Raw genomic sequence first — 13,262 nt, forward strand, 5'->3', positions numbered from 1 at the left:
AGTTGGATAACAAACTGGCTAACCGATAGAAGACAGAGAGTGGTGGTGGATGGCAAATATTCAGCCTGGAGCCCAGTTATCAGTGGCGTACCGCAGGGATCAGTTCTGGGTCCTCTGCTGTTTGTGATTTTCATTAACGACTTGGATGAGGGAGTTGAAGGGTGGGTCAGTAAATTTGCAGATGATACGAAGATTGGTGGAGTTGTGGATAGTGAGGAGGGCTGTTGTCGGCTTCAAAGAGACATAGATAGAATGCAGAGCTGGGCTGAAAAGTGGCAGATGGAGTTTAACCCTGACAAGTGTGAGGTTGTCCATTTTGGAAGGACAAATATGAATGCGGAATACAGGGTTAACGGTAGGGTTCTTGGCAATGTGGAGGAGCAGAGAGATCTTGGGGTCTATGTTCATAGTTCTTTGAAAGTTGCCACTCAAGTGGATAGAGCTGTGAAGAAGGCCTATGGTGTGTTAGCGTTCATTAGCAGAGGGATTGAATTTAAGAGCCGTGAGGTGATGATGCAGCTGTACAAAACCTTGGTCAGGCCACATTTGGAGTACTGTGTGCAGTTCTGGTCACCTCATTTTAGGAAGGATGTGGAAGCTTTGGAAAAGGTGCAAAGGAGATTTACCAGGATGTTGCCTGGAATGGAGAGTAGGTCATACGAGGAAAGGTTGAGGGTGCTAGGCCTTTTCTCATTAGAACGGAGAAGGATGAGCGGCGACTTGATAGAGGTTTATAAGATGATCAGGGGAATAGATAGAGTAGACAGTCAGAGACTTTTTCCCCGGGTGGAACACACCATTACAAGGGGACATAAATTTAAGATAAATGGTGGAAGATATAGAGGGGATGTCAGAGGTAGGTTCTTTACCCAGAGAGTAGTGGGGGCATGGAATGCACTGCGTGTGGTAGTAGTTGAGTCGGAAAAGTTAGGGACCTTCAAGCGGCTATTGGATAGGTACTTGGATTAGGGTAGAATAATGGAGTGTAGGTTAACTTCTTAAGGGCAGCACGGTAGCATTGTGGATAGCACAATTGCTTCACAGCTCCAGGGTCCCAAGTTCGATTTCGACTTGGGTCACTGTCTGTGTGGAGTCTGCACATCCTCCCCGTGACTGCGTGGGTTTCCTCCGGGTACTCCGGTTTCCTCCCACAGTCCAAAGATGTGCAGGTTGGGTGGATTGGCCATGAAAAATTGTCCAAAATTCTATGATTAACCTAGGACAAAAGTTTGGCGCAACATCGTGGGCCGAAGGGCCTGTGCTGTGTTGTATTTCTCTATCTCTATCTATCTGAAGGAAAAAGCTGCAGCAGCTCCCCAAGAAAAGCAGGGGAAGAAAGACAAAATGGCGGCCGGCGGAACACCCGAGGACTGGTGGAAGTGGGCGCAGGAGCAGCAAGCCTCTCTTCTGCGCTGTTTTGCGGAGCTGAAGGCTGAGTTGCTGGACTCCCTGAATGCAACTGCAAACAAGCTGCTTGGGACCCAGGCGGCACAGGAGGTGTCTATCCGGGAGTTGCAGAAGCAGGCCGCTGAGAGGGAGGAGGAGGCCGTGGTCCTCGTGGGGAAAGTGGAGTTGCACGAGGCACTTCACAAGAAGTGGCAAGACCGCTTGGAGGAGCTGGACGTTCGCACGAGGCGAAAGAATTTGAGGATCCTGGGCCTGGCGGAGGGGCTGGAGGGGTCGGATCTCCCGTCGTACGTGACCACGATGTTGAGCTCGTTGATGGGAGCGGGGTCCTTCCATTTGCCCCTGGAGCTTGAGGGAGCTCACAGAGTGCTGGCCAGGAGGCCTAAGGCAAATGAACCCCCGCGGGCGGTGCTGGTGCGGTTCCATCGATTTAGTGACCGGGAGTGTGTGCCGCGTTGGGCCAAGAAAGAGAGGAGCAGCAAGTGGGAGAATTCGGTGGTGCGAATCTACCAGGACTGGAGTGCGGAGGTGGCAAAGCGGCGGGCCGGGTTCAACCGGACGAAGGCGGTGCTGCATGCCAAGCTGGTCAGATTTGGAATGCTGCAGCCTGCGCATCTGTGGGTGACATATAAGAACCGGCACCACTACTTCGAGTCCCCGGAGGCAGCGTGGGCCTTTGTACAGACGGAGAAGCTGGACTCGAACTAGGGTCTGGGGACACACTATGGCCGTTGCTGTTTTCGCTGTTGCTGTTCTTCAATTTTGTCACGTGTTATTTTTATGCTGGTTTTCTTTTTGCTCTGTTTCCGGGTGGGTTTGTCTGTTGGGTATGGGTGTGGGGTATGTGGGGAACGTTGGGGGTATGTGCTTTATATGTTCTCTTCTGTACGGGGCTGGGGGTTGGCGTGAAACTGGATTTTCAGGAGCTGCGTCAGAAGGGTGGGGTGTGGCAGTGTGAAAGCGCGGGCTTGCCTCTGGATGTCCACGCTGCGGGGCAGGAGGGGGCGGAGCTGGAGGTGGGGGCGTGGCCTTCATTGATTTTCTTTCCCCCGCTGAAGCGGTGCCAAGGAGGTGTGGCAAGAGGGGGATGACCCCATGCCGGGAGGAAATGGTTTTGGCGGGAGCTGCCGGGTCAGCAGAAGTCAGCTGACTCACGGAAGTACCATGGAGGGTGCGTCGCGGCTAGGAGGGGTCCTAGCCTGGGGGGTGGGGGGGGATACCGGGTTGCTGCTGGAATGGCCAGGAAGGAGCTGGTGTGGGCCGGGGGGGGTAGAGGAGAGGCGTTATCGCCATGGGGAACGGGTCAGGTGGGGCGAGCTGGCCTGGGCGAGCAGTCGATAAGCTATGGCTAGCCGGCGGGGGAGAGGGGCACGTTGCCCTCTGATCCGGCTGATTACCTGGAACGTGAGGGGGCTGAATGGGCCGGTTAAGAGAACTAGGGTATTTTCTCATCTGAAGGGGCTGAAGTCGGATGTGGCTATGCTCCAGGAGACCCACTTGAAGGTGGCGGACCAGGTTCATCTGAGGAAGGGGTGGGTGGGGCAGGTTTTTCACTCAGGATTGGACGCGAAGAACCGGGGGGGTGGCGATTCTGGTGGGGAAGAGGGTGGCGTTCGAGGCGGCTGAGGTGGTGTCGGACAAGGAGAGCAGATATATTATGGTGAAGGGTAGGCTGCAGGGAGAGAAGGTGGTGCTGGTTGATGTATATGCCCTGAATTGGGATGATGCCGGCTTCATGAGGCGCTTGTTGGGCCGCATTCCGGACCTGGAGGCGGGGGGCCTGATCATGGGGGGAGACTTTAACACAGTGCTGGATCCCCCACTGGACTTGTCCAGTTCAAGGACGGGTAGGAGACCAGCGGCAGCCAAAGTGCTGAGGGGGTTTATGAACCAGATGGGAGGGGTGGATCCCTGGAGGTTTGGGAGGCCGAGAGCGCGGGAGTATTCTTTTTTCTCCCATGTCCATAGGGTCTATTCCCGAATAGATTTTTTCGTCCTGAGCAGGGGATTGATCCCGAAGGTGCAGGATGCAGAGTATTCGGCCAGAGCGATTTCAGACCATGCTCCGCACTGGGTTGATCTGGAGATGGGGGAGGCGCGGGACCAGCACCCGCTCTGGCGCCTGGATGTGGGGATGCTGGCTGATGAGGAGGTGTGTAGGAGGGTCCGGGGAAGTATTGAGGGGTATCTGGATACCAACGACACGGGGGAGGTCCGGGTGGGGATGGTCTGGGAGGCTCTGAAAGCAGTGATCCGGGGGGAGCTGATCTCCACCCGGGCCCATAGGGAAAGGAGGGAGAGGAAGGAGAGGGAGAGACTGGTGAGGGAGCTCCTGGATGTGGACAGGAGATACGGGGAGGCACCGGGGGAGGGGTTGCTGGAGGAACAGCGTAGTTTGCAGGCCAAATTTGACTTGTTGACCACCAGAAAGGCGGAGACACAGTGGAGGAGGTCGCAGGGCGTGGTATATGAGTATGGGGAGAAGGCGAGCAGGATGTTGGCGCATCAGCTCCGCAGGCGGGATGCGGCTAGGGAAATTGGTGGATGATGGATACGGGTGGGAATGTAGTGCAGAAGGGGACAGAAGTAAATGGGGTCTTTAGGGACTTCTACGAGGAACTGTACCGGTCAGAACCTCCGATGGGGAGAGTGGGGATGGAGAGCTTCATGAACAGGCTATGTTTCCCAAGGGTTCAAGAGGAGCTGGTAGAGGGGCTGGGGGCGCCGATTGAGTTGGAGGAGCTAGTCAGGGGGATTGGACAAATGCAGTCAGGGAAGGCGCCAGACGGGTTCCCGGTGGAATTTTATAAAAAGTATGCGGATCTGGTGGGCCCCCTGTTGGTGCGAGCCTTCAATGAGGCATGGGAGGGGGGGGCTTTGCCCCCGACGATGTCGCGGGCACTGATCTCTCTGATCCTGAAGCGGGATAAGGACCCCTTGCAGTATGGATCATACAGGCCTGTCTCGCTCCTCAATGTTGACGCTAAGTTGCTGGCGAAGATCCTGGCCACCAGGATAGAGGACTGTGTGCCAGGGGTGATACACGAGGATCAGACAGGATTTGTCAAGGGACGGCAGCTCAACACGAATGTGCGGAGACTGCTAAATGTTATTATGATGCCGACAGTGGAGGTGGAGGCGGAGATAGTGGTGGCGCTGGATGCGGAGAAAGCGTTTGATAGAGTTGAGTGGGGGTACCTGTGGGAGGTGCTGGAGCGGTTCGGATTCGGGGAGGGATTCATCAAATGGGTGAGGCTGCTCTACGCGGCTCCGATGGCAAGTGTAGTTACCAATGGAAGGAGATCGGAGTACTTTAGGCTCTACCGTGGGACCAGGCAGGGGTGCCCCCTGTCCCCCTTGCTCTTTGCACTGGCGATTGAACCTTTGGCTATGGCGTTGAGGGAGTCAGGGAGGGGTCTGGTGCGGGGTGGGGAGGAACATAGTGTATCGCTGTATGCGGACGACCTGCTGTTATATGTGGCGGATCCAGAGGGGGGAATGCCGGGGGTGATGGAGCCGTTAGCGGAATTTGGGGGCTTCTCGGGCTACAAGTTAAATTTAGGCAAGAGTGAGGTATTTGTAGTACACCCGGTTGATCAGGAGGGAGGAATTGGGAGACTCCCATTTAAGAGGGCAGTGAAGAGTTTCAGATACCTGGGGGTGCAGGTGGCCAGGAGTTGGGGGACTCTCCATAAGCTTAATTTTACCAGGCTGGTGGAGCAGATGGAGGAGGAATTTAAAAGGTGGGACATGGTGCCGCTATCGTTGGCGGGTAGAGTGCAGTCCGTCAAAATGACGGTTCTCCCGAGGTTCTTGTTCCTTTTTCAGCGTTTGCCCATCTTTATCCCTAGGGCCTTTTTTAGAAGGGTGACTAGCAGCGTCATGAGCATTATTTGGGCGCATGGGACCCCGAGGGTGAAGAGGGTCTTCTTGGAGCGGGGTAGAGATGGGGGGGGGGGGGGGGGCTGGCGTTACCCAATCTCTCGGGGTATTATTGGGCGGCCAATGTGTCGATGGTGCGCAAATGGGTAATGGAGGGGGAGGGGGCAGCATGGAAACGGATGGAGAGGGCGTCCTGTGGAGATAAAAGCCTGGGGGCCCTGGTAACGGCGCCGTGGCCGCTCCCTCCTACGAGGTATACCACGAGTCCGGTGGTGGCGGCTACCCTCAAGATTTGGGGGCAGTGGAGGCGACATAGGGGAGAAGTGGGGGGCTCGATGGAGGTTCCGTTAAGGGGGAACCATAGGTTCGTCCCGGGGAACATTGATGGGGGATTTCAGGGTTGGCACAGAGCAGGCATCAGACAGCTGAGGGACCTGTTTATTGATGGGAGGTTTGCGAGTCTGTGGGAGTTGGAGGAGAAATTTGGGCTCCCCCCGGGGAACATGTTCAGGTATCTGCAGGTAAAGGCATTTGCTAGGCGGCAGGTGGAGGGATTCCCTTCGCTTCCCGCAAGGGGGGTGAGCGACAGGGTGCTTTCGGGGGTCTGGGTCGGAGAGGGGAAGATATCTGATATCTACAAGGTTATGCAGGAGGCGGAGGAGGCGTCAGTAGAGGAGCTGAAAGCTAAGTGGGAGGGGGAACTGGGGGAACAGATCGAAGACGGGACATGGGCTGATGCTCTGGAGAGGGTTAATTCTTCCTCCTCTTGTGCGCGGCTTAGCCTCATCCAATTCAAGGTGCTGCATAGGGCCCACATGACTGGGACGAGGATGAGTAGGTTCTTTGGGGGTGAAGACAGGTGTGTCAGTTGCTCGGGGAGTCCAGCGAACCATGCCCATATGTTCTGGGCATGCCCGGCACTGGAGGAGTTCTGGAAAGGGGTGGCGAGGACGGTGTCGAGGGTGGTGGGGTCCAGGGTCAAGCCAGGACGGGGACTCGCGATTTTTGGGGTTGGGGTGGAGCCGGGAGTGCAGGAGGCGAAAGAGGCCGGTGTACTGGCCTTTGCGTCCCTAGTAGCCCGGCGAAGGATCTTGCTACAATGGAAGGATGCGAGGCCCCCAAGCGTGGAGACCTGGATCAATGACATGGCGGGTTTCATTAAGCTAGAGAAGGTCAAATTCGCCCTGAGAGGGTCGGTACAAGGTTTCTTTAGGCGGTGGCAAACTTTTCTCTACTTTCTGGCTCAACGATAGGGTACAGGGACAGTAGCAGCAGCAACCCGGGGGGGGGGGGGAGGGGGAACAATGACTATGTTTGTTTATTTAATTTTAATATATTTTTAAGTTCTTTTGTTGTTCATTGGGGTTGGGGGGGTGGGGGGATGTGATACATGCGTCGATACGGTCTGGGGGTGTCACAGTTATTATGGGTTATTTTGTTGCATTTCACTGTTTGTCGTTATGTTTTATATTTTCTGTAAAAAATTCCAATAAAAATATTAAAAACAAAAAAATTAACTTAAAATACAGAATGCTTTCAATAATCTCTTGGCATATAAACATAACATTTCCTTACCTGTTGCTGGATTAATGCTGGCTGCTATGTGAAAATGAGAGAGTGAATTTGCATGTAGGGGTGCATTCCTATGGACTTCATGCGCATCTTGCTGATGAGGTAAATATCCACTATGTGCAACAAGACCAGATGATCGTCTTCTCCCTATTCGAAAGGGCCTGATGTTCAACTAGAAAGGAACAAAAATTCAAATCATCTTAATATCGAAAAATTGTTGAACAGTAGTCTTAACATTGCAATTCCATTTCAAAAGAATGTTTTGCTTCCCTTCAGATAAACATGCTTAGAATTCAAGACTGTGAACTTTCTCAGAACGCAAAGGCATTCCGTACCTTCTCACGACTAGAGATGTTCCTCTTGAGGTTGTTGGTTACAAAGGCAGATTCAGAAACACTGATGTGGCCTTCACCAGAAGCAACTATCACTCGGAAGTAATGTCTCTGCCCATAACCGACAAACATGTCCTTGCAACAGGTCAACAGAACATTACATGACAGACCCCTGCAATGAAAGAAAGTTCTCAGCCCAAATAAGATCAACGATTGAGGTTACTTCACACCAAGAGAGGTATAAACAATGAATGAAAACACTAGAAATTTTATGCGAGTTTTTGAACCATGTTTACCAATACATTATCCATTATTTATATATTGCATTTACACAATTGCCACTTCTCTCCTATTTACTTACCTTACACAGGAGCTCCGCAATGCTCACCAGGCTTCTGAAGCGGGTCTCATCAGAAATTCAGAGCATACAACTCTTCTGTGAGTCCTTCCTTGGAGTGCAGGATGGTTGGGGGAAGCCAGGCCATGCCCCCTCTTTATGGCACTAATTGCCTCATTCTGGTTATTTTAAATGCCCCAAAACCATTTTGAGAAGTTATGGAACAAAGTAAAGTGTGTATGGTGAGTGAGTTGGTGGTAGATAGGTGGATGAGGGAGTAGGGTGGTAGGTGGGTGAGGGGGTAGGGTGGTAGGTGGGTGAGGGAGTAGTATGGTAAGTGGGTGAGGAAGATCAAGGAAAGGTGGCTGAGTGAGAAGGAGGGAGGCAGGAGAATGGGAAAAGTGAGGACAGTGGCTTGTAAACTCCCGAGGAGGCCCACATTGCAACTTTTGGTAGGGGTCTGAAGGAACTTATGATTGTGAAGTAGAGCTTCAATTTAAGGTTACCGGTTGTTCTGGAGCATTGCTGAAACTCAGTAGAAAATCAAGTTAAAAACTTATCAGGTGCAAATAAGAATTGTTTTATTTGGAGTTCATTGGTTACAACTTGAAAATCATTTAAAAGGTAGTTTGTAGATAATTTGATTTTCTTCAAAGAATCACAGGAATTGTCTTCTGAGACAGTAGCCTGAACACAACTTTAAAAGTCAAAGTCTGAAGTCAAAGTATGAAAATGAAATATGAATACAGAACTCTTTTCTAATTCTCTTCCTTTACTTTATAGCTCTTTCTGTCTCTCGCTCTGGCTCTCTGTCTTTCTCTCTCTCTCTCTCTCCACCTCTCTGCTGTTCCTTTCTGTCTTTCTGTCCGTCTAAAATGGGGACCAAATCATCCATGGATATACTATTTCATATCTGTCTTAAGCGATCCGATCACACCCCAATATAATCCTAATTGGTTTGATTTAGACTCAAACACATTTGATTTGATAACAAGCCGTCCATCTTCACGATGTACCATTACTTCCAATTGTTGCATGTCTGCAACAATGGAGACCTTATGTTATCTCATTATACTATGCGAGGCATAATTCCGAAAATATAATTCAAACTGTCTTTTAATGTTGGAATCAAATATATATATATTATATTTGATTCGATGTTTTAACTGTTCATTTATTAAAAACAAGGCAACACAGTCTAACATGTTTCAGCTATTATAATCGTGGGATGTGATTTACTCTAATCTCAAATGGCATGAGAACCATGCCATTTGTTCCTTCTTATTCCTCGATGCCATGGATTCAACCCTTGTCCTTGGAAAAAATGTAATGTTTTTTATCAGACTTCTGTGTTTTGCAAACTCATGACTGAGTTTGGAAATTGTATGTTTCTTTCATTTTAAAACTGGGAATTAATATTTATGCTTTAGCCAGCTTTTTACCTATATTAAGTGTATTTGAAATACCTGGCTTCTACAGTCGCCCCTTTGATAAATTGAAAGATCAAGTGAGATATATCAGAATAAGATAAAAGATATCATTAAAGCGATAGGATAGGTAAAGCGCAAAACTTCTACAGGGTCCTCCAGGGTGCAACTATCTGGAGATTAGAAGTTCTGGGCCTTATATAGCAGAACAAAGTACATCACTGTATAAAACTGCATGCTCTTTCAGTTTTTCATAATAGGCAGAGTACAGACCATACTCAACCACCTAAAACATAAATACCACTGTTCAACAATTTTTCTATACTGAGGCAATTTGAGTTTTTGTTCCTTTCTAGTTGAAGATTAGACTCTTTTGGTTTTGTTGCACATCGTGGATATTTACCACATCAGCAAGATGTGCATTAAGTCCAGAGAAATGCACGTCTACATGCAAATCACTCTCCCTCATTTTCACATAGAGCCGCATTAATCCACAACAGGCAAGTAGATATGTAGATGTTGATCCGGATTGGGCAGCACTTGCTGAAGCAATCCCAAGTATGCTAACAGGTACAACGAACAACCGATTTATGATAATCAGTCACACGTGCAAACGTAGCGTCTTTTTACTTTTTAGGTAGTAACAGGTTTATATTAGGGCCATGTTCTCTGGCAAAAAGAAATACGGTCCAAAGTTTGTGCCTTTTGGAATTATCTAGAAGCATAAGGTGCCATAGTTCTTTGTTGCTTTCTCCAAGGCAATTCCAATTAGAGTCAACTTGCCAACCAATCAGCACGCATTTCTCCTGTAGTATAAATTGTTGTGATTGTTTGAAATTCGGCATTCTTGCATTTGTCCTGATGAGTGCCATACAAAAAGCTTTGGAAACAAGTCTCCCTTTTCAACAATACAGAGCGGATGGGAAAGCTGAACAAACCAAAGACGACCTGAAATTGTACATCACAACGTAATGACAGTTACAGGGCCTTGGTGAGGCCACACCTTCAGTATTGTGTGCAGTTCTGGTCTCCTAGTTTGAAGAAGGACATTCTTGCTATTGAGGGTGTTCAGCGAAGGTTCACCAGACTAATTCCTGGGATGGCAGGACTGACATGTGAAAAAAGACTGGATCGATTGAGCTTGTACTCATTGGAGTTCAGAAGTAGAAGAAGAGATATCATAGAAACATATAAAATCCTGGACAGGCTATGGAGACACCCAGAACATGGGGTCACAGCCTAAGAATAAGGGGTAAGCCATTCAGGACTGAGATGAGGAAAAACATATTCTCTCAGAGTTGTGAACTTGTGGAATTCTCTACCACAGAAAGCTGTTGGGGCCAGTTCATTGGATATTGTGGCTAAAGGGATCAAGGGGTCCGGAGAGAAAGCGGGAGTGGGATATTGAATTTGCATGATCAGCCTTGATCATATTGAATGGTGGTACAGGCTTGAAGGGTTGAATTGCCTACCCCTGCAACTATTTTCTATGTTTCTGCAATTAAAAAAAATAAGTGCCCATTGGGGGACCTCATTGGTATATCTAAATAATTGTGGATAAGCTCAATGTTATTTTTATAGAAACAAAATGGTATGACTAGGCAAATTTGACTAGGTAAAAATAAAGACAAACTTAAGAAGATAGAAACTCAAGAAATAGGAGAAAACCATATGGCCCGTTGAGTCTGCTCCATCATTCAATTCATGGATGATCTTCAACATCGATTCCGCTTTCCCGCCTCCTTCCCATTTCTCGGAATTCACTAAAAATCTGTCTATCTCAGTCTTAAATACATTCAACAAACATAACTGCTTTTTGGAGTAAACTGTGAAGGAAGGGTGCTGCAATAAGTTTAAAGGTCATTTGATATGCAATCCTCAGCTTTGACATTTTTCCCCCCACTCCTGACCTTGACGTTTGAGAGCTGACTGGTTCACTCATATTGCCACACACACACTACCTGCTAACATCAGCACATATAGTGGCAATGCATTGCTTGGTCTTATCAAGTATTTAGCTAACCTTGGCATGTACTTGCTGGTCTTTCGCCAAGAAAATCCAGTCACAGCTCGAGGATGGGCTAAATATACAAAGGAAAAATCGATATCGCCTTCTCTCTTGTCTACTGGTGTCATCACTGCTGATTGCCAACTGCAGGAATTGTACCATACTTTCACAAGACAGTCATCCTGGAGGGTAAGGAGAGGAGATGAAAAGAAAAATCTTGAACATGAGCTAAAACACGTTTTTCATTCAACCTTTATGGGACGCACAATTATCCAAATAGAGTTTATATGTTACACAGCATCTGCAATATATTTCAAGATTTATTAATCAATAGTAAATTGTAGTTATTTTTTTAAACATTTGAAAAACAATTTAAGTCAGAAGTTTCATATTCCCCCGGTTCAAAGAGGGCATATTAATATAATAAAAATAAAATGAATACAAAATATTATTGGCTATTTTGGCAAAGCATTGTAGAGGTATAAAATGTGTACAAGTAGTTGTTACAGAATCGTTTCTAGTTAATAGTATTTTTGTCCATTAATTATTACCAAGACAATCACATTGTAAGTTAGTATCAAATCACAGCATCCAACAGCAACTGTGCGGAGTCGACACGTTCTTCCCGTGTCTGCATGGGATTCCTCTGGGTGCTACGGTTTCCACCCACAAGTCCCGAAAAACATGCTTGTTAGGTGAATTGGACATTCTGAATTCTCCCTCAATGTACCCAAACAGGCACCGTAGTGTGGCGACTAGGGGATTTTCACAGCTATTTCATTGCCATGTTAATGTAAGCCTACTTGTGACACGAATAAAGATTATTATTATTATAAAAACTGACACTTTTAAGCCTGGATTCCCCAGTCCCATGGATTTGAAGGTGGGAATAGTGGAGTGGGGCCGGGGAAATTGTCAGAAACCAACTTGCAACAGCTTCCCGACATATTCCCACCTCTGGAAACTGGGTCTGTTGCCTGATCCATGGGAACAGACAGCCAATTAATGCCCCACTTTGAATGACTACCAGTATTGGTTTGATGGGGAAGGCCTCCACAGAACCCAACAGTTGTCAGAGGTACCATGCCCCAATGACAGGCCACAAGGCCTGTGGAGGGGTTACCTCTCCATCTTGATGTCACTACCGACTTTGGGAATCTTCAGTGCAGTGTTGGCCAGCAGGTTGTGCTCCCCAACCTGCCTCATAGAAAAGGTACTGCACAGAAAGAAGCCATTCGGCCCATCTTCTCCATGCCAGCCTGATGACATCCAGGTGCCCTTTCTAATTCCACCTCCTGCACCTGTTCAATATCCCTGTAGCTTAGAGCACTTAAGGTGCCGATCCAGGTACCTTTCAAAAGAGTTTAGGGTCTCTGCCTCCACCACCAATTCAGACAGCAAATTCCAAACTCCCACGATACTCTGCTGAAAAGCGTTTTTCCTCATGTTCCCTCTACACCTTCTGCCACTTATCTTGAATCTACGTCCCCATGATTCTAGAATTCTCCACCAAGGGAAACAATTTTATCCTGTCCAGCCTATCTCTTCCCCTCATAATTGTGTACACCTCAATCAAGTCGCCCCTCAGCCTTCTTTGTTCCAAGGAAAATAACCCGAACCCTCTCCAATCTCTCCTCGTAGCCACACTTTTCAACCCCGGTCAATGGGCGGAATTTTCTGACCCCCCAGGGAGTTGGAGGATCGCCCGGGGCTGGCATCAATCCCGCCCCCGCCAAGGCCCGAATTCTCCGCCATCCGGGAATCGGCGTGGGCGGGAATCGCGCCGCGCCGGTCCCCCCGTGGTGATTCTCCATCCCGCGATGGGCCGAAGTCCCGCCGCTGACAGGCCAATTCCGCCGGCGGGAATCAAAGCACGTCTGGTGCCGGCGGGATTGGCAGCGGGGCGGGCGCTGGGGTCCTGGCGTGGGCGCGGGGCGATCTGACCCCGGGGGGTGCCCCCACAGTGGCCTGGCCTGCGATCGGGGCCCACCGATCGGCGGGTGGGCCTGTGCAGTGGGGGCACTCTTTTCTTCTGCCCCGCCATGGCCTTCACCATGGTGGGGGCGGAAGAGAACCCCTTCCGCTGCGCTTGCGCCGGTCTGACATCAGCAGCCGCTGATGCACCGGCGCATGCGCAGACATCCGCCGGCCGGCGAAGGACTTTCGGGCGCCAAAGGCCATTCATGATAGCCGGCGGAGCGGGAGCCACTCCGGCGCAGGCCTAGCCCCTAAAGGTGCGGAGAATTCTGCACCTTTGAAGAGGCCCGACGCTGGAGTGGTTCAGGCACTCCATCCCG

The 13,262-nt window shown here is 49.4% G+C and overlaps 1 protein-coding gene across 1 annotated transcript in view; it reads right to left on the minus strand.

Annotated features, from left to right (window-relative positions):
- LOC119970433 (dmX-like protein 1) overlaps nucleotides 1-13,262 on the minus strand; it is a 332,281-nt gene that overhangs the window by 206,725 nt on the left and 112,294 nt on the right. Inside the window, 5 exon segments of the mRNA XM_038805043.1 lie at nucleotides 6,865-7,033; nucleotides 7,197-7,281; nucleotides 7,283-7,325; nucleotides 7,328-7,365; nucleotides 10,981-11,147. Coding sequence (XP_038660971.1) covers nucleotides 6,865-7,033; nucleotides 7,197-7,281; nucleotides 7,283-7,325; nucleotides 7,328-7,365; nucleotides 10,981-11,147 — 502 coding nt within the window.

This window comes from Scyliorhinus canicula, chromosome 8 (assembly GCF_902713615.1).
Source record: "Scyliorhinus canicula chromosome 8, sScyCan1.1, whole genome shotgun sequence".
In the NCBI taxonomy this organism is placed as follows: Eukaryota; Metazoa; Chordata; class Chondrichthyes; order Carcharhiniformes; family Scyliorhinidae; genus Scyliorhinus; species Scyliorhinus canicula.